This window comes from Bos taurus, chromosome 3 (assembly GCF_002263795.3).
Source record: "Bos taurus isolate L1 Dominette 01449 registration number 42190680 breed Hereford chromosome 3, ARS-UCD2.0, whole genome shotgun sequence".
Classification (NCBI taxonomy): domain Eukaryota; kingdom Metazoa; phylum Chordata; class Mammalia; order Artiodactyla; family Bovidae; genus Bos; species Bos taurus.
In genome coordinates, this window is record NC_037330.1 from 4463337 (window position 1) to 4490656 (window position 27320).

Below are 27320 nucleotides of genomic sequence, written 5' to 3' on the forward strand. Positions count from 1 at the left end.
CCTCCACGCGGACCCTGTAGCTTAAGCTGCCCAGGTGAGCAAATGTCACAGATGCTTCTTCGGCAGGCGGTAAATTCCAGCCATCCTGGGGAAATGCCAAGTGGTCTCAGGTCACAGGTTGGGCAAATAGCGATTTGTGGGTCTGGGGGAGGCCCCAGTGGAGGGGAGTTAAAAAGAATAAAAACAAAAGAGAGTGGAAGGAAGAGGCAGAAAGGAAAGGAAGCAGAGGCAGTGTTCAGGGAAAGAAGGTGAGCTACACGAGAACTCAGACACAGAACACTTCTTGGGCTGCCTACATAACAGTCTGCACCCTCTGAATGAAAGAAAGCGCTCTTCCATGCCTATCAGCCTGTGACACCTTTGGCTCGGAATGACCTCCTCAGACACACACCTAGCCCTAAGGAACACAGTCCTGTCTTGGGAACAGGCCTTCGGGAGCAAGTCTGCTGCCCATGCTACAAAGATCATGACCATGATTCTGGGCCTACATTGGGCTGTAGGTTCCCTGAGGGTAAGGGCCATCGCTGGCACATTTGCATTTCTCCGTGTCTTTCATGCCTCAAACAGAGAAGTGTCTTAAATATTTGCTACAGCAACAAATGGGCCAATATAGAATGCAAACTCTGTAATTTCATCATGTCCTACAGGAGGTCTAAAATGAAATGTCTAACTGGTATTGAAAAATTAAACCCAAGCAGGGCAGGAATTTATTTTTAACTTTTTTACTTTTCAACCTGTGGGAGGTAAGAGTTTGGCCCAATATCTCCAGAAATGTCTGTGTTCAAAAATATGTGATCAAGGACTTCCCTGGCAGTCCAGTGGCTAAGACTCTATGCTCCCAACACAGGGGTTGCAGGTTCTATCTCTGGTCAGGGAACTAGATCCCACATGCCACAGTAAGAGTTCATATACCACAACTGAAGATCCTGCAGGCCACAATGAAGACCTGGTGCAGCCAAATAAATAAATATTTTTAAAAATATATGTGGTCAAACTTACTTCAAAGCAATCAAGTGTTCATGACTCTTCACTTATGAAGGCCAACATTCAGGAGGTGACATTAGCCAACGTAAGTGAGAAGAAGATATATTCTTGTGGGATATTGGCAAGACAACCCATCTTTGCATACGTAAGTCCAAATGGAAGACACTGGGGAGATTTTCTCCTTCGTGTAAACCTTTACAAAGTTAACTGAAAGTTGTAGTTACCAAGATATTCCAGCCTGAAATGCCTAAAAAGGGAAGAGATAGTATGGTAAATGAGTAGGAGGGGGCAGTGTCCAAATCAGCAACAGAGAGAAGGTAATTATTTTCATTCTTTATTATCCTCATCACTGGTATTAGTATTGCTACTCTTATATTTTAGCTATAATATCTATAACAGTCAGAAAGAATATGTCAACTCTCAACCTATATAATAACGCTTCCATCTTCTCCCCCAGAGTTACAGGGATGAGAAACTTATCCTGTGAAATGAATAATGGGCCTCATTCTTCAGCTGGTGGATCCAAGACTGGGCTAGTAGAAATTTATAGAGAGAATTAATTCAAAGATTTTCAAAGTAATGAAGGAATTCAACATTTCTGACTTCTCACTCTCCCACATTCACTCAATAGACAGTTTCTGGAGGGTCTAATTAGAGGACCTGATGGGTGCCCCGGGAGGCTGTAACAGAGCAATGATAGGAAAGCACAAGAATCCATTTAAGAATAATAATCACACATGAAGAACATCTTTCGTAGTGTAACTTTCTACAAAGAAAAATAAAGTAATATGGCTTAGGCCTGAGCATGACGACAGCCCCTTCCTGCCTCGGCTCCAGCAGGCTAGGTGGGGGAGGGGAGGCAACTGTGTGTATGGGCTAGAGGGGGGGCAAACCACCAAAATTAATCCTTTACTTTCAGAAGACTTGCAAAAAGAAAGCAGCTTGAGGCCCCTTTAGGCCTTCCTCTGAGACAAGACAATCCAAGCGGCCATATCAGCAACTAGGTCTGCAGGAAGGCCTCCAACCTTCTTCAAGTGTTAAAGAAAGACCAAGCTTGACAAAAACAAATACCAATGCTGTTTAAAATACATCAAGGTTCTTTGGGTTAAAAATCTCCCCAGGGGAAGATGCTCCCTGTAAGAGATGAGAGAAAGAAGATGGGAGGGTTTCTGCAGGAACTTCTGATTATGTTACTTGATTCATTTCAATACCATAAAGCATCAACTAGATTATTTACCGAATACAGAGGAAACGACACCGAGGCAACTAAGCAGGAGCTGCAAATTAAGATGTGTGCGTGTGAGCGCTGGCACCCGCAGACACTCACCCACGTGCTTGCACGCTGCCTTCTGAATTTCACTTCTGTATGCAAAACCACCGCCACCAGTGTCTGTACTGCTCGGCCACTGTGCGTATGGAAAATGCAGCACAGCCCCCACGCCTGGCTCCCTGGTGACAGACCTCCACACCCTTGCTCCTCACCAGAGGCTCTGATTGCTGTGGCAAGGTGGGTCCAAGCCTGGCCTGGGGGGGTATTTAATAAAAGAAGGATGGTTTTCTCCCTATGATAGGATAGGATTGGGTCCTCTCCTATCACCCTCTCGGGGATTAGAGAGATGATGAGGGCAGCCCAGAAAGGAGGTGGCTGGGAAGAGAGGGAGCCTGGGGCGCCAAAGAGAAGAAAATCCGTGAATACACAACCAAGCTCAGCTCCGGGAATGCTCGGCTTCCTTGGCCGCTCAAGAGCGGCCGGCGCCGGGCTTGGGGGCTCCAGGCCGCTTCTGCGCGGGGCGGCGGCTCCTGGCCAGTGAGCGCAGCCCCGCGGGGCTCATTGGAGGCCTCCGGCCGGCAGGGGACCGGAGCCGGCGGGCGCTCCCCAGCATCCCTATCAGATCCGCGGCGAGATCACCAGTTTTCTAGGAGGCGTCACGGCCCCCGCAGAGCCCCCTCCTCTGAAAGCCTAGCTAAGCGGGATGCTGCCGCAAGACCTAGGCGCCCGTCTAACCAGGCCCAGCGAGAGGCATTGCGATCCTGTCTGAAGGGGCCTCTCTTAGCTAGCACAAGGCCATGTGGCTCACTGTCCTGCTCCTCCATGGTTTCTTAGCATTTTCTTAAGTTCCCAAAGTTTTATTTTGTAATGCGTCCCTTTAAACTCCTTTTCGAAAACTCCGATTTCTCTTTTCCACCTGATCTAAGCAAACAGGCTCTCTCATCTCTAAGGTTTTTGTTGCTTTCTTTCCCCGTTGATTGGCCTCGGGAGGAAGTGGCTTTAATTTATTCCTCACAGGATCTGGTTACTTCTCGTCTGGCCTTTATACTCCGTGCTGCCCGGGGCATCACCACCTACCCACACCCAACCTCGCATCTCCCTTGCAAGGGGTTAGGGGTTACAGTCACCCTGGTAAGGAGACCACACGGAGGAAAGCTGTGCTGGTATCGCCCCGGCTTTGTTTTTAAATGTTTGTTAATGTAAGCAGGGTGCACGGCCCTAGCACCTCTGCAGTGAGGAATTAACGTCTGTACCCTCATATCCACAGAGAGCCTTTCAGAATGGATGTAGGCTGGGCTCATCATCATCGGGGTCTCTGAGAGGCTTTCTTTGTTAGGAACAAAAGATAAATGCAAACTTTCAGTTCTATTAACAATGGTAATTATAAGGAGGATTCTCTTACGGTGACAAGACTGGAGCTCAAATCACCTAAAACCCTCAGAAAAATGACTGGCGGCCCTGCCAGCACAGGCCACTAGGTAAATTTATTCCTTTGACCTCCTGGCAGATTCAAACTTGTCTCAAAGCAGGACAAACAGAGAACTTTTCTCACACTGACACTTTCTCAAGGAAAGTCAAACATCTTTCTAAATATCTTCACTTTAAGTTTCCAGAAGCCCCACTGACAGATAGGTGGGAAACAGACATCGTTTTAGTGTTTCAGCTGAGGCACACTGAACAAGCAACTGTCCACAATTCTAAGGTGTAAAGCAAACCTAAATTTGCTGACTTCCTGGGCCGCACCATATGAACTTGGCAAAGGTATACTGCACTTCCAAGTCCAGAACCGTAAATCTTCGTATTTTCCAAAAGCAATTTTCAGTCTAGAATCCAATAGCTACAAACAGATAGGATGCAAAAGAAACATAATTTGCATTTAGTCATGGAGTCAACAAGGTGGATTAAACTGGGACTGGCCTCCAGCTGGCTTTGTAAAATGTGATACTGAATGCTTCAATTAGGGGGGAAAAAAAAATTACTACTTTTTTTTTTTTCCTCCCAGCTTGCCTTTCCAACTCAATTTGATTGATGGAAGTTGCTTTAACACCACCATAACCAGTTTTACATGACTGTCTAGAAAAGATATAAGGAGTCAGAGGATAAATTAGAAGTGCCATAACAATGAAAGAAGAATTTCCTTTCATAAATGCTATGTATCCAGGCCCTGGTGGGGACCATGTTAGACCTCATGATCTGTGAAAGGTGGGCTCAGATTAGTGGCTCACTGAAGTGGCCCATTCCATGGATGTAGAAATATGAGACCATGAGGATAAATGGCATTCTCAAAATAATATAGTAACTTGGAGGCAGGCAGCGTTAGGTCTTAGAACTCTTGACCCAAGATCCAGCAAACTTTTTTTTGTCTCCACATAGAATTCTCTGTACTTGTTCCACTGTATTCTAGAAAAAGGTGGTTATTTCCGCCACCTATTTTATTTTAGGGAACATTTCAAGTTCAAATCCTTAGGATAAGGAATCAAACCATAAAACAGGGAGTCAAGGAAAGAAAGAAGTAAAAACAGAAGGAGTTACAGGGGAACTACCTCATCCTGGCTCCCAGGAGTGGGATATTATTCCCTGCTGGAAAGAGATGCCTTAGATATGGTTTTTGTTTTGTTTTTTTTTTTTTTCCACAACATGGCTATCCATCAAGAACCAATTTCAATTGGTGCAGAACCACCAGATCAAGTGTGAGTAGGGAACAACCAGGAGTCTTCCTTAGTCTTCCATGGCAGCATGGACAGCCATGCTGTCCAATATGGAGGACACTGGTCCCATGAGCCTCTTGGGCACTTGGAGTTGCCCATTTGGGCTAGTCCAAATGGAAGATGTGCTACAAATGTAAAATATACAATAGATTTGAAAGCCTTAATACAAAAAGTGGAAATATTTCATTAATAATTTTATATTGACATGTTGAAATAATTTAGATATACTTGGATTTAAATAAAATGTATTCTTACAATTAATTTCACCTGTTTCTTTTCACTTGTTTTTTTCCAGTGGACTACTACAAAATTTAAAATATTAAATTTGGAATGAAATATGGGTTCACTGCATAGCACTATTCAATGGGATTCTTCTCTCGCTAGAACTCTAGGATTGAAGGCAGGAAGTACAAGAGTGTTGGGATACCTTCTGCTGAGTTTTGGGGGTTCCCCCCTTTCATACAGAAAATCTTTTAAAGCATTTAAAAGCACTGTCAGGAAGTATCTCAGGGAGTCTGAAAACCTTGTGGCCAGCGCTGGTAGAAAACCCAACCTGAATAGACAGTGTCAAACTAATGAGACCAGAGGTCGACAGTCAGTCGTGTGGTTTTGAAAAGACAACAGTAGTTGCTGTTTATTTAGCACACTCATGCAACTGTGTGGTTTATATTCTTGTCCTGTTTAGTCCCTCAAGCAAGCCTACATTGCATTGTCTTTACTGTATAGCTAAGGATACTGAAGCGCTGTTAAATCAACTTTCCAGTGTTACACACAAGTGAGGATCTGAATCCAGACTGGTTTCACTCAGACACCCTGCTCTCTCTGTCATACTAGACTGCTCTTCAGAACACCGTCTGGTCTTCTTGGCAAAGGTCTTCTTCTCCGGGAACCTGACACCTGAGATTTCAGCCATAGAGATTCATTCCTTTGACTTCACTTCTTTTTCTCTCTAAAATGCAGATAGTTCTGAGAGAGGTTTCATATAAATCTTGATCGTGTTCACTTCAAGTCAAGCAACTATCAAAATACTTTTTCTTAGAGTAGGTATTGATCCAAGAAGATAAAAAAAATACAGTAAACCTTGACACACAGAGGAAAAGAAAGATCAGGGACTGAAGAAAAAGACTGAAAAAATGGAATGTTAAAAGTGATGAAGACCAAATGTAATGTCATTTACAATAAAACTTAAGAATACATCTACTACAGTTACTCTGGAAAAGTTCACCAATTCCTCAAAATGCTAAGCACAGAGTTACCATATGATCCAACATTCAACTCCTAGGTAAATACCCAGAGAAATAAAAACATGGCCACATAAAACTTTGTTAAAATGTTCCGAGCAGCAACAACACATGTGAACAACCTGAATGTCCATCAACTGATAAATGGATAAATAAAATGTGGTATATCCATACAATGGAATATTATTTGGCTATAAAAAGGAATGAAGTATCAGTACATGCTACAGCACAGTGACCCTTAAAAACACCACGCTAAGAGAAAAAAGCTAGGAATAAACCATATATTATATGATTCCATTTATGTGAAATGTCCACAATGGCTAAATCCATACAGACAGAGATTAGTGATTAGCAGGGGCTAGGCAAGAGGAGGAATATGAACTGACTGGTAATGAGTACAAGGTTTTTTTTTTTTGTAGGGGGTGATAAAAATATTCTAAATTTAGGTTGTGGTGATGGTTGCACAATTTTGTGAATAGACCAAAACCACTGAACTGTATAATTTAAATGGGTGAATTTCATGGTATATGAAATATATCCCAAGAAAGCTATAAAAAAATAAAAATAAACCTACTAGTACCAAGGTTGTTGTTATAAGAAAAATATCATTTTTCCCTCAAGTAGGAACTGATGAGGAAGACAGGTAGAGGTCAGGTTGCCCTAAACTCACTTTATGTTACTCTTCCTCCTCTGAAACTTTGTGAATTGAATGGATGGGCCTATGTGTTTTCAGAGGGAAAATATTTTTAACTATGATTACACAATATCTCCAGCTGCTAATGCTAAGAAAATGTCATCACTAAAAATGCCATTGTAGCTTTACAGGTGCTTGTTGTCCAGTTTGGACATAATTGAAAACCTTCATTTTTGCTCTTATCCATTCTTTTTTTCCCCTCTTCTCCCAACCTTGCCCAGCCTTTTGGCCAGATACAACTCATTCTCACTTTAAGAGAATGGCAAGAGAAACACAAGAAAACAAATCTTAAATTCAGCACTATTTTTCTTTTTTCAGCACAGAATTAGAGTCTTGGAATTGGCTTGGTCTTTAGGGACCATCTGGTACAAGCCTCTCTTTTTCATGTACGAAAACAGGGCCAGAAATAATAAAAGCTAACAGTTATGGACTGTTTACTCTATGCCAGGCACTGTAATTTACATGTACTACTTCATTTAATCCTCACAATAACCCTCCAAAATAGGTACCATTTTTATCTTTATTTTCTAAGTGAAAAAAAAATGAGGCACAGAGAAGTTCCATAAACTTAACTAGGTTACACAACTGAAAAAGTTGGCGATCTGGGATACAGACCCAAGCTGTCAGGCTTCAGAGACCAGATCCTTAAGCACAACTATTATAGCGTCTCCTGAAAGTATTTAAGCTATCTACTTGTCATCTTATAACTACTTACTGGTATGTCCAGAACTAGTACAGGTATGAGGGACCCACCCCAGTTTCTACTTAATGACAGAGTATCAATGAGAGATATAGTTGACCTAAACTATACCATGACCTAAACCAAAATGGATGAATTTTCCCACCCACTGCAATCTTGATTTCTACCAATTATTGAGAGCCTGAAAGAGAGCTGTCAGAAGTAAGAAGACCTTCCGCGAAGTCACCACTGACCTTATTCTGCCATAAAGGAAGATAGGTTTTATAATCCTATGTCAGTTGATCCTCACACTTTTTTTTTAATTCTGGAAATCACTCTGCCAAATTCTGAGAAGTGTTATCGCTAAGATGAAGATGAGACAAAAGATTCAACCAGAGACTTCTCCTGATGGGACATAATGACTACCTCGCCAACTCAATTATATATTCAAAGGAAGAGTTAACACATTGGCAACCTACGAAATGGAATAGAATACAAGTCTTTAGATAATTTACTATAGAAAATACAGTATCTCTTATCTGTATCACCCAGGGAGCTCAAAGTACTTAACAAACAACTCATTAATCCTCTGCTTATTTTATTAATCAATTACTACATTCCTTAAACCTTACCATACCATTTCAGGTAGGGTGCAAGAGTGGAGCTAGAATTATTATATCCAGTGTTCTTGCCTGGAGAATCCCAGGGACGGGGGAGCCTGGTGGGCTGCCGTCTATGGGGTCACACGCAGTCAGAAACGACTGAAGTGACTTAGCAGCTTAGCAGCAACCCAGGCTAAAGTGTCCATGCAAAGGACAGGGTGCTTCCAGGAGCATAGAAAATGAGTAAGAGCTGTCTTTGGGAGATGTACCTAGGACACTGCCTCAATCATGTGGCATTTTGGGTGACTTTTTAAATAAAAAGTAAAGGTAAAAAGTATATTTAGAATCACCACACCAAGTTCCAACCATAACAGCATTCATCTAACAGAAGTTGGAAACCAAAGTGCAGCCTAAGTTTTCCTAAGGCATGCATGTAAAACTATGTCTCAAGAGAAGCCAGGGTTATGCTTTAAATGAAAAAATTAAAATGCTTGCCTATTTAAATATGTTTAATATCTGAGTTTTGGTTTGTTTGCTTGTTTGGGGGTAAATTTTTTAATTTTGCCAACAATAACCAAAAGCATATGAACGTCAGCAGAACAGAGAAGCAAAGGCATGTAGAAAGGGCCAGACCCTCGCAGGGCCAGACCTTGCCACCTCCCCACCCCGGGTGCAGCCCGCCACCCGCCTGGGACCCAGCACCCTCACTGCTCGCAGCTCCCGACAGCCCACAAGGCCCAGACCACAGGTCTCCCCGGTGCCTTTCCCCGACTCATGAACCTTCTTCGAGCTTCCTCAGTTTCACTTAAATTCTCCTCAGTCCCAGTCCTCGTAGACATCCAGTTGCTAAAAAACATGACACCAAATTTCCGAAGACCTCACTCAGGTAGGTCTGACCCGGGCTGCTCACTGCACCCTTTGCCCCACTTCTCAGCTGCCAGAATGGGTCCAAATCGGCTTCTAAAAGGGGATGACACGAAACGACTGGAGAGAAGGGATGCTTCTCATTAGAAGCTGACACTGTGTCTTCCACGGAGTCTTATTATTGAAGGTCTATTGCTCGTATCCAGATCAGAATAAATATATAGGGTCTAATCACCTGCCTTCTGCTAACACACTGTACCTGAAAGAGTGGATCAAGTAAAACCGCATCAAGTAACTCCCCTTCGTTTGCTCCCTTTCTCTCTCTCTGCCCCTTCCTCAAAAAAAAAAAAAATTAAATTAAATTCTATCATCAGCAAGAAAAAGTTTTTTTGCTTTTTCCTTCTAGAGACGAACATTTATGAAAAGTCACTCCTGTCATGTCAGCCCCCAAAAGAATCTGATCAGAGGCACCACTAAATTGTCTGAAGTTATTTCACTCCTGTTCTCTGCTCAAGGCCTAATCTTTTCGGAATTATTTTCCTAAAATATAAACTTCCTTCCACGGTGGCCCCTCCACCTACATATACCAACACACAAACATACACATGTATACACGTGCGTGCACACACACACAAATTATTCTCTAAAGCTATAAAAAGATGAGAAGCAGAAATCTCATAATGTAATTGCTATACTAAAAAGAAGTGGCAGGTGAGAATTAATAAGAGAGGGTGGAAAAAAACTGAAATACAGTAGTAGAGTTAAAGAAAAAAAAAAAACTAGAGCCTGTGATGAGAGTGTTAATTGAACAGAGAGAATAAAGGAAGGAGAGAGAGAACAAAAGGGCATTAAGTAAGCAAAACGTAATTTTTTAACATCCTTCAGTGATTTGATTTAACTTCAGAGCAGATGATGCTCAGAGGAAAATTTGCTGAAAACTGCCATATATAGCTATTTTGTTCTAAAATTAAAAACTATTCACAACAATTACAGCTATTCATTACTATCTATAAACAGTCTCCTTAGTAAATGGCAACCAATATTTCGTGTTTTTTCCTCATTTTTAAACCGGCATGATTTTTGACACAGAAATTGTTTTACAATCAAGAAATGTTTAAAAATATAGTTAAGGTCCTTTTAAGAAATTCAGTATGTTTCAATTTTTTTTTTCTCCTTCTCTCCATTCCATCAACCCCACTACCACCACCTCTACATATATGCAAAACCCAGTCTATTGCTAATATGTCAGCAGACAAGGAATGAAAAAATGAAAGAAAATGAGGTATTAAAAGGTCCAAAACTCTATGAAATCTCTATGCTCCCAGAAGGAACAAGCAGATAAAAGCCGCCTCTGAAACATACTTGCCAGAGGTCTTGCAGAGTTTTCTTACTGTCTGAGATTTGCTGCCTGAGAATTGTTCAGGCATTCCTTGTTCTTGGCATTTTTATTTAAAAAAGCAAAAAGGTATCAAAATAAAAACTTACCGACATTTCTCAACAAGAAGACACTTGGGTTCTTTTTTTTTTTTCCTCCTGAATATCCCCACAGTAATTTCTGACTAAATACCTATCAATCAACTGTAATCTAAACGGTGCTGCCTACTTTAGGTGTTTTGCACGTCTGTTTCTTTAAAGTTCCAAAAGGTTGGTAAGACAATCTTAAGCTAGTTTCCCTCCACATTTCTGAGTTTTCCAATGAAAGCCTTTGACAAAAATCAAAAAAGCAAAATCCGCCAAGGAATGCAAGCCCCACGCTCCTCTCAGGGTCCTGACTTCCTTGTAAAGACCTAGGTAAAGTGTGCTCCTGGGAGAGTACAAACAGAGCCCACCCTAAATCAAATAACCTCTACAATACTTGTGAAGCAAGCTCAAAAATACTCATTCAGCATAAAGACTTGAAAGTAACAATAGGGAAACTCCCAAAACAATCAAAGAATGCACATGAACTGATCACCCCAACAATCTTGTCACTAGCTCTGTATCAAGAAGCGGGGGGAAACAAGAGCTCCTACAACTTTACAGACGCACTGTGTTGCGGACACATCAACCATATGGAAGATTTGCCAGCTCTCAGAATGAGGGTGAGGTCGATCTTGAGTAAGTAACAGTGCTTTACAATCAAAGAGTTCTTTTCAGCATACCGCAGTTGTCTCCTACCTACAACACCGAACACTCAACATTCCAGGAGAGGTTTCTTCCTTCTCCTTAATCCTTCTGATACACAAATTGAGGAATAGGAGAAAGGTCTTTCTTTTTTTCTCTTTTTATTTTACTATTTTTTTTTTTGTACTTTCACCCATGGGTGCCCTCTTAATCCAAAACTTGTGCATTTGTGTGTTTCCCCCTTAACACAGGGTCAGTTATCCTTATTATTTTCAATTTACAGTATTCACTAAACTATTTTTAAAAATATATTATTTGAAAGACAGCATACAAAACCTTAATTCAGATTTTTAAAAAGCTCCAGACATTAATGTAACTTAGTAACAGAAAAATTTTAAAACAGAATATATAATCCAACAATAAATTACACCTTTAAAGCATGATTCTGACCGACACAACTGCTTCTTATCACCATAGTTTAGGCAATACTCATGTGAGGAGCAAACTCTTGAATCCACACCAGAACCAGATCTATAGTCACATCCATCCACCTTGATCTACTGCCTTAGCAGTAGATTTTAATTAGAAGACTAGAATTAAACACTTTGACCACAACGTACATTTAAATGCCTTGACAGACTTCCTTTCAATGAAAATCTGAGGGCGTCTTAAAAACAGAGTCTCTCTAGACTGAATTATCAAATATGCCTTTATAGCTTGATTCTGTATTTTATGAAGCAAGATCAGCAGGAATGCATACCCAAGTAGCAACAAATTTCAACAAACCAAATATTCCATGTAAATTAGAATCAGAAAAAAAAGAAACTGAGAAGGAAGAAAAAAACAAAAGATAAAGATATATACGCACTTAGGTTTCCTGCTCCAGGCTAACAGAGAAAAAAAACTAAAAAGTGTGACAAACTGAGAAAGCCCCTTTGATATTTGAATGCACAACCCATACATTTCTTCAAAGGTATATCACAGCTAAAACAATGCAATTCCCAGCTTTGCATTAAGGTTAGGCTTTGGCAGGGAAACCTGGAAGACTTAAAAGATCTGAACATCACTGCTCAGGTGCTTTGTCTGGGATGTCACGCACAACACAAATAACATTCAACAAAGGAGCTGCTTACTAATTTTCCATACATTTCAAGACCCGAGTAATTACATATTCGATCAATGGTCACATCTTGAAACTATTTATTTTTTAAAATAGAAACACAGAGAGCCCTCAAAAAGAAAGCCACCCTGCATGCCCTCAGAGCCCCTCCTTCCTTTTTTTATGTGTAACTATCAATGTATATCAACTGGGCATGCAATCATATTTATTGTCACTTTCATTCATGTCATGCCCTTGCTTATATGGTTTAGATATGAATTATTGACTGTTACACTCCTTGTTGTAAAAAATAAATAAATAAATAGGATGGCAGGTACTCTGCGCTGCTCCGCAGCGAGCGACCAAGTCAGAGGCCAGCAGAAGCTCCCGCTTTATATAACCACCCCTCATTCCTCATCTTTACGCCCTGGCTTCAGATTGCCTTCTCAACTCTTTCTTTTTACAAGGGAGAGACGCACTCACTTTGGAAAATTAAGGATTAAAATAAACAAACAAGAGGATGTTGCTAAGTGTCCTTCCCAGAGCATCTGTTGTTTAAGAACACCTCTGATTGATGACTGCTATTTTTTAATTGTTGCTTTAAAATTTAAATGCCCTCCTGGGATGTGTTATAAGTGTGTTAGTTCATGATATGAGGTCTAGAAAGTAAAAAAACAACAGAATGAGTGAGCTCGTCACATTCTGTTCTCCTAAACCCAGCAATTCTCCCAGCTATAAAATCACAGGGCACTCAAATACCGATAACCTGATGTTGTGTGACGCGTTCCACATAGGTATCTGACAACACTCTGGAAAGAACTCTAGTTTGCTGCTTCGTGTAATTACAAGAAAAAAAGAAGAGGAAACTTTAAACACTTTAGCACCCCCATGCCCAACTCCAAAAACACTGTCTTAAAGATGGGCCAAAATATATTCTTTTAAGAAGTGGACTTTTACTTTCATATTTTTCCCCCACAGGCACATTATTCTATAAATTTCCCTTCAGAACCTCTGTTTTAGCTTCAATTTCAAAGAGGCCAGGAATAGAGTTAAGGCAAGCAAACCGCTAATGTCTGGTAATAACTGTCAAAGAAACTTGGTGCTTTCTGTTCCAGGAAGCAAGGCTACTAGGACTTCCTATTGGAATATGCGATCAATCTTGAAAGTACTTCTTTTCTGAAATTTTAATATTTAAATAATGGGTTCCTGATTGCTGGTTTAAAGTGGTCAATTGGCCAAAGAAAATGCTTAAATGTTGGAATCTCATTCCTACCTGTTTTCTCTTTGATTTCACACAAGACATTAAACAAGGCAGGCTTCATTCTGTGGCAGTTTAAAGCATGTTTTCTGCAAGAAAGAAACAACAACAGAATAGCTTAGGTGGACTCCTGGGATCAAGCTGCTGATAATGCACAGGGGGAAAAAAATCGAGCATTTAGCCAAAATTATAGACCAAGCATAACTCTGTGGCATGCTTCAATTGCTTTATGACTTAATATAAAGAGTCCCGCCATAGAAAAAGAAATAATGTTAATTAGCAGGGAGAGAGCAGGGATTTAACTACAGAACAGAACTAACCTCAATTATGCTCATTTAGGAAGAGTTTGGGGTTTTCTGTTTTGTTTCGTTTTGTTTTTTATGAGTAGTTTAATCCAAGTGGAAGTCTTAAACCAATAATCCTATCCAGGGCAATGAAAAGACGGCAGAGTCAAATGCATGGGTTAACAGTTTTGTATAATCTACGCAACCACCATAGCCTAGGAGCTGTCTGCTTCTCAGTCCGTGTGTGTGTGTGTGTGTGTGTGTGTGTGTGTTTTCAAATTTAATTCATCCATGTGTTTGAATTCATTCCGCAGATGCCCCTGTATTCTCATAAACACAAGATGCTTGAAAGGTCTTCTGAGCAGAACTGTCAATTTATAAAATTTCAGTCCCCAAGTTAAAGAGTATGGAAATGCATTGCCAGGGGGCAAACATACCCATATGGGGAATAGATTCATTTCTCTGTGTTCACATTATGTCGCTTGTGCACACACTGCTTATTTGCAGGTGTTGAAATTCAATTATTTACAATTAGGACCTTGCACCCATTGGGGGAAAAAAATAAATACAATTCTGCCTTTTAGATTAGTGATTTACCTGGTTCTTCTGTGTGTCTGTATTCAGCATGCACTTAAGGACCAAAACAATACCTTTCCCTTGATTTTACTCTGGAAGCACTTAGCAGAAGGATATTGTTTTGGAAACAAAATACTGATCATATCAGCTATTAGTTAAGGGAATCATGTTGACTAACTAAAATGAATGTATAAAGATAAATGGAAACCTCTGGCACTCAAGACACATGCAGTTCTTTTTAAATTCCTTTCAAAGTTAAAAAATAGATACACATCCTGAGGAACGGAAACCAGAAGCACGCTCTATCTACTGTACAGTAGAAGAGTCATAATCTCAAAATTCAAGAGTATCAAAATAAACATAAACATTGTGTCTAAAATACGAAGGGTTCACTGTATAAATAATAAACTTACATTATGAAGATGTTACTAAGGAAAGGAAAACCCAGTTAAAGTATTTGCTGAGTTACATTGTTTAACTAAAAAGAAAAGCTTAGTGGTGATTTAGTTCTGGTGTGGGGTGAGAAAAATGGTGAAGAAGACTTTATGGTATCACAGACTTCTTTCTGGGCCTTTTATAGGAGTTTTCATTAAGTGTATTCTTATATAAAGGCCCAAATGCAAAACAAATAACAACTACAAAAAATTCTATGCAGCTTTGCAGAAATATTGTATTGCCAAGCACGTCCATGGGGTTGGGTTATAGAGAACAGAAAAATCTCCCCATCCCAAAATTGTGTTTGATTCTCTTAACATTTAGGCCATTAAAAGGGTGAACCCACCAAGTCACGGCTGTCCTCAGTTGTACAAAAAGGAGCGGGACTAAACATCAGAAAAGTGGTGGTTCTCAGTGCTACCAGCCCCTTCGGCTGCACAAACTTGTTATTAGAGGCGTTTATTGGTATGTCTGAGTTTATTTTTCTAGAACAATGTAATGGAGAAATCTGTTCCAATTCAAAAAGAGATTGCCAGTGGGAAATCTTTCACTGACCCTACCTATTAGCTTTTCTCCAGATAATAAAATCCAAAAAGGGCACCAAATAATTTTTAAAAATCATCCTCTATTAAGAAAAAAAAATAGCATAGTTCCAGTCTCTGAACCTTTCCAAGTTTTCAAGCACCCATAAACCTCAGGACTTTTGAGTTTACATGTTGCATGTGCTTACAGGTAAAATAAGAGTGTAATTCATGTCATCCTTGAAATTGCTTCTTCTCATTTTCTCAATTCAAATTCCCATTTCCCTTAAACAAAAATACATATAATAATGTCTTCTCCACAGAACTAAGTCTTGTGAGGTACAGAAACTGTGTACATATGACTTAAAAAAACCAGCTACTTCTGAGATTTAATAAAGCTGGGTAACTGCAAAGACATATGTGGCCATTAGAGTGTCTTAAAATCTTCTTTTCAAGATCAGCCGTGGGCAAGCAGTTGGTGGGTTACCATTTAGTTTTTTTGGTTTGTTTTTTTAAAGAGAATTTACTGTAAAATCCTGGAGTGGAGAACTATATACTTGGCAGTGGATTAACTGAGAAGCTACACAGCTTCTTTATAACGCTTCCTTAATGAAGATCTTCGTGTCCTATAGGATGGAAATATATAAAATACACATTTGCCTTCATTTCTATTTTACTAGCATCTAAGTGGTCCTGAAAGAAGCATGAGGAAAAGAGCATGCTTGATTTTCTCCCCCCACCCCTTTTTAAAGAACCGTACATTCTGTGCCACAGAAGGGTAGTTAACCGACTCAAAATAAGAGACAATAAAGTTACACTACATATCCGAGTCTCTAAAACCGAACAAACATGTTTAAAAGCAACAGTATCTCTTCTTTCTTTACACCAGCCTTTTTGAAACAATTAAATGAATGCAAAATATTTTCTGGATGGCTGACAACTACTGACAAAGAATTACTCTTTTTTTTTTTAATATGGAAAGGGGGAAAGATAAAAATTAATTTTAGAGCAGTACGTTCACATAGAAAATTCAAAGCCTCTGATTTACTTAAGGAGTCAACTATATTTGCAAATAAAGTGTTCATGGGACATTTTATTTTGTAACGTTACGGAGTCCCTCAACAAGAAGACATGCAATGCTGTTCAAAACTTGACAATTCTGCTCTCTCTGATACTTTTTTAAAGCAGTAAAAAGTGCCGAGGGCCGCTTTTGGATCAGTTGGCAGTATTTTCGGCTTGCCTGAGTGTTTGTGTGGATATATATGAAGATCTCTATATTCACACACACAATATATATGAAAATATACATACAGACAGCCACATCACCACATGGGAGATTGCACTTTCGATAACAACGCTCCTTCAAATTTTACTCCTCCGCCATATAGTTGCTCGTCAAAATGGGCCAAGGAATAACATTTAAAAAGAAAGCGCTGTGGTGATTCGGTTCCCATTGTTTCCCCCAGCGAGAGGGAGAAAAACAAAAAACCCCAAGAAAGGAAAAGAAAAGCCTCCATCTCACCTGGCCTGCGCCTCATCCAAACTCTGGTCTGTGATGGTCATAATTTGCTGTAAAATGTCTCCAATGTCCTGCTTCCTCCCGCCCTCCCCCTCGGTCCCTCCGGCCCCATCCTGCAAGTGCTGGGACAGGCCGGGGTGTCCGGCCATCCCGACCCCAGCATGGGAATGCATCAGCCTGGGCTGCTCGTCCATCTCCAAAGGCAACGGCAGCCCCCGGCTCTTCCTCTTCTGCTCCTCGGCTCGGCTCCTGGGAAGCACCAAGGCTTTTTATCCTTCAAGCTGTCTTCAAATCCTTTTCAGGATAAACAGAGAAGGGGGAAAAAAGAAGACCAAAAGAAAAAAAAAAAAAAAAATCCCTTTGCCTCTTTAGAGGATGGTGGGAGGATGGGGAGTGGGGAGGGGGAGGGGGGCGTGAAGGGGTTGCGGGGTGAGGGTGGGGATAAGGACTGGTGGGGAAGGGTGTTGACTCCAAAAAAGCAAGAAAAATAAACCACCTTCCCACTTGACGAAAAGAAATCAGAGCTGGCTTTTGGTTTTTCAGTCCGTCTCCTTTGCACGGCAGAAATGGGCTCCCGGCGCTTAAATCTGTGGCTTAATCCTTTTGCAAATATGCATTGGCCGGGAGAAAGGAGAGGAAGGCAGGGGGATTGCAATGCAAACTTTCCCCCCCCACCCCCCGCTACCCCCCACCCCCACTCCGGGCCAGAGTGATCTCAAAGGGGGTGGGCTGTTGCAAAAGCCAGATCTCCCCCAGCCACGGCGGCAAGGCAGAGCACAGGCTCTCTCCTCCTCCGTGTCTCTGCAAACTCCAGCAGCCCCGTCAGCCTCCTGCTTTTGTTTAGCTCAGGCTCAGGACTCCAGAAACATATACAGAAAAACCACAGCCTGAGAGGAGGAGGAGGAGAAGGAGGAGGAGGACGAGGAGGAGAGAGGAGGGGGCAGAGGAAAGGGGGGAGGAGGGAGGCGGGGAAGCCAGGAGGCGGGGGAGGGAAGGAGAGAGGAGGGCACTCGTAGCCCCGCCCCCTCCCCTGATTGGTCATTGGAGAAAAGACAGGCCCCTCCTCCCTCTACTTTCCTCCCTGCGCCTCCTCCTCGGCCTCCTTCGGCTCCTCCTCGCCCGGCGCCCTGTCAATCAGAGTTCAGAGGTGGGCTGGGAAGGAGGCCGAGCTAACACCAAGTCTCCAGTCCTTAAAGGTGCAATGATACCGTAGCGCAGGCTCGGTTAGTACGTCCCCACTTTTCCTTCCTGCCTCACTTGGATTCCGTCCTTGAGAAAAATGTGGCTCTACTTAAATACAAACGTATAAAATTAACACAAAAGAATATAGACAGTGTGGGTCTCCCCTGCAACCGGGGTTTTTCTTTTCCTGTAACATTGCCGTTTAAAAGTTGATCCTTTTAATTCGTTAGACCTCAGGGAAACTGTTGTGAGCAAAGTTTGTCAGCACGAAGTTGTTATGAAACACAATCGAGCTGTTAATATAATTAATAATGATCTCTAATAAACGGCATATGTAAAAATAGATTTAAAAGAACAATCACAATAGAGCTAAGAGGAATACTGAACTGTAACATTTTGGTTGCATGGAAACTAAATTATGGACTGTTAAACTAAATAATGCTTAAAAAAAAGATTAATAAATAAGTTGACCAAATGAAACTAATTCAACATCTCTCTTTCTTTTCTCCCTGGGGGAAATTAGTTATTTGGCTTAAGTACTTAATAAAGAAATGCATTATCACAGTCTGGTTCTAGTTTTTAATATAGTTTAATAAGCATTATTAACTGGAATAAAGAGCAAACTGACATTTATTGAATGCCTACTATGCACCAAGTAATTTACATGAGTTATTTTATTTAATCCCTAAGACATTTCTGAGAGTTATGGATTATTAGTTCCACTTTACAGGGAGGGAACTTCAAAATGCTAAATAACTTCTCTGAGTCCCATAGTTATTAAGTGTCAAGGAAGGAGTATCTCCATTTAACAGAAATGTATAAATAGTGTAAAAATTAGTTATGTACTCATCTTGTTGGAAAAGGGACTATTTCCCTTTTGATGCTATTTTCGATGTTATTTTAAGATGCTTAAAATAATACACATATTGAAACACACTGACCCAAATTAAAAATAAGTAGGAGAGAATGAAAAAAATACTAAGTAAAATCAGGGGAAAATCCTAGTAAGAAACTCACAGTTAAAGTTCAGTTCTGTCACTCTATGTAGGCCATCGTTTGCCTCCTGTCTTAACATCCGGCACGTAAGAGAGGATCTCGGACTGAGTCACAGTGGCCACAAGAGAAAAGAGCATACGAATTATTTTGGAAAAGGCAAGTATAGTGTTTTGGAATATAAAATATTATACTGTGTAGATAGTCCTCTTCCTGGATGACAGTGTAGCCAAAGGAGACACATTGAACTTTTACAAACCTAAGTGTACTTCATCTGCAAAATAGATTGTAACCTCATCAGATGCGTTGAGATCCTCAAATAAAATGTTATTCCTTTTATCAGTCCCAACCTCCTTCCCAATCAAAACCAAAAAAACAAGTTTTGCAAGATAAGGATCTGAGCACTTCTCAAGCTACTTGGTATTCTTTGGCATGGGGGCATGCAGTAGGGAGTGTTAATTGCAATTCAGATGTCATAGGACTTGAAACAACTGTTCTATCCACATACATACCCTAACTTGTTAAATGGGTTTTTTAATCAACACTAATACTCTTCAAATCACATATCAATCACAGTGAGCATGAGTTAGCACATCCTTGACAATGTGCTGAAGTTATTGTGATGAAGTTATCACATCTTAAAGCATGAAGTAACCCACAGCCTATAAGAAATCAGTATGAGCAAGTAATTAGAATTACTAAAAATCTAATAAAAGTTTACTAGATAATGTACTAGAAAATGTACCACCAGTACCAGAAGATCATTGTCATCTAGGAACATTTTAGTAGGAAAATAAAAAATGTACACAACAATAATATAAATGATAGTATTTATTAAGTGCTTTGCAAGGATTAGGTATATTCAAGGTGCATTATTAATTTAATCACAATTGTTTGGCCTGAAAACCTATGCTTTTATAGTGTTGCCAACACTATGGTGTTGCCAAAATACATTTTAATACAAAATAAATGCTATAGAAGGGATGCCACACCTTAGATATCCATAAAGAGTGAGATAAGGGGATAATTCCATTAGAATGATTAAAGGATTTTGAGGTGGCTCTGAGGGATGAGGGCTTCCCTGATAGTTCAGTTGGCAAAGAATCCACCTGTAATGCAGGAGACCCTGGTTCAATTCCTGGGTCAGGAAAATCCCCTGGAGAAGGGATAGGCTACCCACTCCAATATTCTTGGGCTTCCTTGGTGGCTCAGATGGTAAAGAATCTGCCCGCAATGTGGGAGACCTGGGTTCGATCCCTGGGTTGGGAAAATCTCCTGGAGAAGGGACCAGCTACGCACTCCAATATTCTAACCTGGAGAATTCCACGGTCCATGGGGTCGCAGAGAGTCAGACACGACTGATGGATCCAGAAGATACCGTGAATGAATATGATAGAAGCACAGGGTTTTTCTTCAGGTTCAATGGAAATGATGAGAAAAGTATAATTGTGAGGACTCTGAGCAGCAGCTATTGTGTTTTATTTGGTGTATACTAGGGAGTCCCTGATGGAGAAGGCAATGGCACCCCACTCCAGTACTCTTGCCTGGAAAATCCCATGGACAGAGGAGCCTGGTAGGCTGCAGTCCATGGGGTCTCGAAGAGTCGGGCACAACTGAGCGACTTCACTTCACTTTTCACTTTCATGCATTGGAGAAGGAAATGGCTACCCACTCCAGTGTTCTTGCCTGGAGAATCCCAGGAACAGGGAGGCTGATGGGCTGCCGTCTATGGGGTCGCACAGAGTCAGACACGACTGAAGCGACTTAGCAGCAACTTAGCAGCAGGGAGTCCCTGTTAGGTTTCCCTGGTAGTGCAGTGGTAAAGAATCTGCCTGCAATGCAGGAGATGCAATTTCGATCCCTGGGTCAGGAAGATTCCTGAAGAAGGGAATGGCAACCCACTCCAGTGTTCTTGCTTGGAGAATTCCACGGACAGAGAGAGGAATCTGGTGGGCTACAGTCCAGAGTTGGACACGACCAAGTGACTAACACAGACAGAGGGAGCCACTGAGGAAAGTTGTCTTAAAAGGGGGAACAGATATTTATTTTCAGAGAAGCAATGGAGAAACAGACATAAAGAACAGACCTATGGACATGGGGGGAGGGGGAAGGAAAGATGTATGGAGAGAGTAAAATAGAAATTTACAATACCATATGTAAAATAGATAGCCAGTGGGAATTTGCTGTATGACTCAGGGAACTCAAACAGGGGCTCTGTGACAGGCTCAGGCTGAAAGGTGGGGTGGGAAAGGAGATGGGATGGAGGTCTGGGAGGGAGGGGACATGGGAGTACTTTTGGCTCATTCTTGTTGATGTATGACAGAAAACCACAATATTCTGTAAAGCAATTATCCTTCAGTAAAAAAATTTGAAAAAAAAGGAAAGTGAAAGGAAAGTGAAGTCGCTCAGTGGTGTCTGACTCTTTGTAACCCCATGGACTGTAGCCTACCAGGCTCCTCCCTCCATGGGATTCTCCAGGCAAGAGTACTGGAGTGGGTTGCCATTTCCTTCTCCAGGGGATCTTCCCGACCCAGGGATCGAACCCTGGTCTCCCGCAGTCCAGGCAGACGAAAAAGGGGGGGGGTACAAAAAAGTATGTCTTAAGAAAAATTATCTGGTTCCCCAACACAAAATCTGAGACAATGAAATAAGGAAGGGGAATTAAGAAAGTGGCAGTAGAAATGGGAAGGAAAGGACAATTATGAAGAACATTTTCAAGAAAGAGCCAGTAGAACTCGATAATTGATTTTATGTGGTTTTGTGATTTTATTTTAAAGAAAATGTTTTCAAGCCTGGGTGAGAAGAACACAGTGGCACTAACAGAATAATAATAATATCTATAGATAGAAATTGTTAAATACAGATTGCGCTGCAGGTACTGTGTGTACATTACCACTTAATTTTAACAATTTGACACTTAATTTTAAGAACATCCTTGTAAGGTTATAAACTCCTTTTTGCAGATGAAGAAACTAAGTTTCCTAGAAGTTAAATTACTGGACAAAGTATGTATTTAAAAGTCCTCTTATTTTTAATACTTCACAGAGAACCAAGGAAGTTAACAGGTGATACTACCAAAGGTGAAGCAGGATGAAAATTAGAATCTTCTATTTGCAGTTTAAAAAAAACTTCTTAAAGTAGATTCTGAGGAAAAATTTGCACGTGAAATGTCTATACCCTATGGGTTGTGGTGAGGGATTGATAATGCTTTTTTGTACCTTCCATGCCTCAGCAGTGCTTTAATTCTAATAGATATTTATTAAATATGTGTTGAAAGAATGAGTGATGAATAATCATGCTGTATTTCTTCAGAATAATAAGTCCACTGAATCATGCTTTAAGGACATTACATGAGTCATTACCAAAATTTGGCTAACTAGCAAAGTAGTTCTCAATCTGTGCTTATTCTAATGTTTACAAAGTCATCTTACCATCTTTACACCTCTCCTACATCAGGATTTTGTTTATTCTAAGGATTGTCTTTCAGACTTCTCTGGAAGTCCATTGGCACAAAGTCTCACCTCCACTTAGGGATGGAGAATGCAGTGCAAGAGGAGTGTGCAAGGATCCTGGTTCTTTTCTGAGAAAACAAAATGATGGCAAAGACATGGGTCCCCTGGCATAGTCAGCGAAATAAATTCACTACCACACGGTATTACATTCAGTTCAGTTCAGTCGCTCAGTCATATCTGACACTTTGTGAACCCATGGGCTGCAGCACGTCAGGCTTCCCTGTCCGTCACCAACTCCCAGAATTTGCTCAAACTCATGTCCATTGAGTCGGTGATGCCATCCAACCATCTCATCTTCTGTCATCCCCTTATCCCACCTTCAATTTTTCCCAGCATCAAAGTCTTTTGCAATGAGTCAGTTCTTCACATCAGGGGGCCAAAGTACTGGAGCTTCAGCTTTAGCATCAGTCCTTCCAATGAATATTCCAGACTGATTTCCTTTAGGATTGACTGGTTTGATTGCCTTGCAGTCCAAGGGACTCTCAAGAGTCTTCTCCAACACCACAGTTCAAAAGCATCAATTCTTCTGCACTCAGTTTTCTTTATGGTCCAACTCTCACATCCATACATGACTACTGGAAAAACCATAGTTTTCACTACAAGGACCTTTGTTGGCAAAGTAATGTCTCTGCTTTTTAATATGCTGTCTAAGTTTGTCATAGCTTTTCTTCCAAGGAGCAAGTGTCTTTTAATTTCATGGTTGCAGTCACTGTCCTCAGTGATTTTGGAGCCCAAGAAAATAAAATCTGTCACTGTTTCCATTGTTTCCCCATCTATTTGCCATGAAGCGACTGGACCAGATGCCATGATCTTCATTTTTTGAATGCTAAGTTTTAAGCCAGCTTTTTCACTCTCCTGTTTCACTTTCATCAAGAGGCTCTTTAGTTCCTCTTCACTTTCTGCCATAAGGGTGGTGTCATCTGCATATCTGAGGTTATTGATATTTCTCCCAGCAATCTTGATTCCAGCTTGGGTTTCATCCAACCTGGTATTTCTCATGATGTACTCTGCATATAAGTTAAATAAGCAGGGTGACAATGTACAGCCTTGACATACTCCTTTCCCAATTTGGAAAGCTGTGATAGTCATTAGGACTGGATACTGAATGATAGTCAATCTAATGTCAATATCAGAGCGAAAGAGCTGCCTTTGAAGCAAATCAAAAGAAAGAGGGTAAGAATCGTTGGTGGAACACTGACATTGCCGTATTGTTCAAGGTACTGAGAATATAGTGGTGGTAGCTGGCTCAGATGGTAAAGAATCTGCCTGCAGTGCACGAGACTGGGGTTCGATCCCTTGGTTGGGAGATTCCCTGGAGGAGGGAATAGCAACCCATTCTAGTATTCCTGCCTAAAGAATTCCATGGACAGAGGAGCCTGGAGAATTACAGTTCATGGGATCACAGAGTCAGACACGACCGAGTGACTTTCACTTTCAAGACACACTCGATTCTCTGATTTCGTGGAGCTTGCATTCTAGTGTAGGAGATAAACAACCAGCAAATAAAGAAAAACACAAGCTCAGAGAATTATAAATGCATTGAATAAAACAGAGTAACATGATGTGATGTCGGGGAGGCAACATCAATAATGTGATCAGAGAAGGGCTTTCCAGAAGCTGACATTTGGGGTTGAACTTGAGGATAAGAATCCAGTTATAGGTAGATCCTGGGAAAAAAACAATGGAGGAAGAGGGGCAGGAAGGAGGAAATAACATATGCAAAGGGCTTGAGCTTGGATTTAAACTTGAAGGACAGAAAGCTGGAGAGACTGAAACATGATGAACAAAAGAAAATTTTATGAGGAGGAAATCAGAGAGGGAAACAGACACCAGAAAACCCATAAACTTTTAGGCCATGATAAAGACTTTGGGTTTTTCACTAACTGCTGATTTCAGATTCACCTGTGTGTGCTAAGTCAAGGAGTGACACTGAACATTGATTTGACAAATATTCTTTGATGACACACTATATTCTAGGCACTTCCTTGTCACTGGTAAATATGCCAGTCATGGTCTCTCCCTGGTCACATGGAACTTACATTCTAATGAAACAAATAAATGAATGCAGCAACAAGCAAACAGCAGGCAATGATAAAAGGTGGGGTGGAAAGTGACCTGGGAGCTACTGTAGATTGAGTGGCCATGGAGGGCAAACTGAGGAGGGGCATTAAGCTCTGACATGAATGGGAAGGAGTAAATCAAGTGAGTAAAGTCAGAAGAAACAGCCAACATGATGGTTGTAAGTGAGGAACGAAGATGCCTAGAATGTTTGAGAGACGAGAACTAAAGCCAAAGTTGCAAGACGGGAGTGTGGTACAAAACTGAGATCAAAAATGTAGGCGAATTTTACATTTAAAAACAGAAAAGCATTGAAGGGTTTAAAACAGAATATCTTAGTCTGTTTGGGCTGATGTAACAAAATACCATAGACTGGGCAGATTATAAGTAACAGAAATTTATTGCACACAATTTTGGAGTTGGAAGTCCAAGATCAAGGCACCGGCCGATTCTGTGTCTGGTGAGTACTTGCTTCTGGTTCACAGACAGCCATCTTCTTGCTGTGTCGTCTGAGAATGGAAGGGGCAAGGGAGCTCTGTCTCTTCAGTTCAGTTCAGTTCAGTTCAGTTGCTCAGTCTTGTCCAACCCTTTGGGACCCCATGGACTGCAGCACACCAGGCTTCCCTGTCCATCACCAACTCCTGGAGCCTACTCAAATTCATGTCCACTGAGTCAGTGACACTGTCCAACCATCTCATCCTCTGTCATCCCATTCTCCTGTCTTTCAATCTTTCCCAGCATCAGGGTCTGTCTCTTATAACAGCACTAGTCTCATGTATGAGAGGTTCAACCTTCTGACCCAAGCACCTTCCAAAGGCTCCAAGTCCAAACACTATCACATTGGGCATTCTGTGTGTGTGAGCACTCAGTCGTGTCTGACCTTTTGCAACCCCATGGACTGCAGCCCACCAGGCTCCTCTGTCCGTGGAATTTTCCAGGCAAGAATATTGGAGTGGTTGCCATTTCCTTCTCCAGAGGCTCTTCTTGATCCAGGGATAGAACCCACGTTTCTTGCATCTCCTGCATTAGCAGGCAGGTTCTTTACCAATTGAGCCCTCAGGGAAGCTCCACACTGGGCATTAAGTGTCAATATATGCACTTTAGAGGGATACACATGTTCAGCATAGAGCACGGGTGAACAGCATCATCTGACTTTTGTTCTAAAAGTATTATTGGCCTCAGGATGGAGAATGGTGGTGGGGGTGGGATAGGTGGAAACAGAATGTTTAAGAAAGTATTACAGTAGGTTGGGCTAGAAATGATGGCACCCTGGACAAGCACAGTAGTACTGGACATGGTGCAAAATGATTGGATTCAGCATACTTTTTGGAGGTAAAGTCAATGAGTCTCACTAGAGGCTGGGATAAGGATGGAAGAGGAGGACAAGGAATCAAAACTCAAATCTGGATTTTGGTTTGACGAATTAAATAAGTGGTCAAACTGAGATAGAGAAGACATCTCCTTTCAAGTAAATATTATCATTCCTTTCATTTCACAGATGAGAAAACTGAGGTTCCATGTATATCATCCTGAAGTATATACTTCTCGTTCACTGCAGCATCTTTATGAGGAGTGAAGATTGGCAAAATTTGCTTGATTATTTTGGAAAAAGAACATTTATGGCAAAATCAAGGCAAGTAGTATATAGTCTGTGTATGGTGTGTGCATGTGTGTGTGGGAAGGGATGGGTGTGTGGAGGGGGTGGATGAGTGGATGTCTCCATATGTTCTGCTAATAATCTTGCCGAGAACAGTGTCAGAAGCAACACTCTTATTTTTTTCCCCATTCCTTTATCTTTTCCATCTGTTAAAGAAAGGGGAAGTAGAGGAATTAAGACCTAGACTTAAGAGCAATCTGTGTTGGAGATGCTAGAATGAACTCTTTGCAAACCGAGGTTGACAGGGTAGCCAAAAGTTCTGACATAGCAACTCAAATATTTATCTTCTACAGTCAGAGTGCAGACAAGAACTTCAGTCGCACAGCAACTACCGTTGGAGTCCTAGCCACAGAAACAAAACGGAAGGCACAGCCCAGTGTTTAGAGGTCACGTAGACGCTGGCTCTGGAACTCACCACTCTCTGACCTTAGTCAAATGAGATAAGTTATACAAAGCCTCATTTTCACAACTTCAAAGACTGTGGTTAGGTTGAAATCAAATCACAATAAGTATTAAGCATTTAGTATAGCACTCAATAGATGACTGAGTTTCTAATTCTTACTATTAATCTTTTGTAGTTTCTCCCAGAGCCATCTAAGTTTCCTTAAGCCCTTCCCTGCCTCGGAGTCCACTAATAATATCCATAATTTCCATAATATCCATGATAATATCCATAATTTCCTCCATAGTTCCTAAATCTCACAGTCCTTCCAGAAAGTGACCTAATGACCTGCCTTAGTATTTTCTCTTTTCTATCCTCCAAATCAAATTTTCATTTACTTGAGACTATTCCCATTCAGATATGACTAAAGCAATTTACTTACAATATAAATAATATATAAGTGTAAACCTCTGAGATACTTGTAAAGTCTCCAAAAGGAAGACTATTTATTTTAGGAAATCCCAATCGTTAATATATCAATGATTTATTGTTGTGCCCCAAACCTTCTTAAAAGGTTTACTGACTTCAAACTGTAGCCACTTTTTATTGCTCACAACTGTACAGATCTGAGTTGGTTCAAGCTTGGCTGAATGTAACTGGACTTATCAAGACAGTTGGAAGGTTGGTTGGGACCTGCCT

At 41.0% G+C, this 27320-nt stretch overlaps 1 protein-coding gene across 5 annotated transcripts in view; it reads right to left on the reverse strand.

Moving 5' to 3' along the window:
- Positions 1–17679, reverse strand: part of PBX1 (PBX homeobox 1) — a 335322-nt gene extending 317643 nt beyond the window's left edge. For 3 of the 5 annotated variants that reach the window (XM_005203438.4, XM_010802730.4, XM_005203439.5), the window contains exons 1-2: positions 16841–17679; positions 13518–13591 (exon numbers count right to left, since the gene is read on the reverse strand). In XM_005203438.4, coding sequence (XP_005203495.1) covers positions 13518–13591; positions 16841–17031 — 265 coding nt within the window. In that variant the 5' untranslated portion in view covers positions 17032–17679. The remainder of the gene's footprint in view (positions 1–13517; positions 13592–16840) is intronic. The other 2 variants (XM_024989644.2, NM_001192768.1) reach the window with 2 other exon arrangements.
- Positions 17680–27320: the final 9641 nt, after the last annotated feature.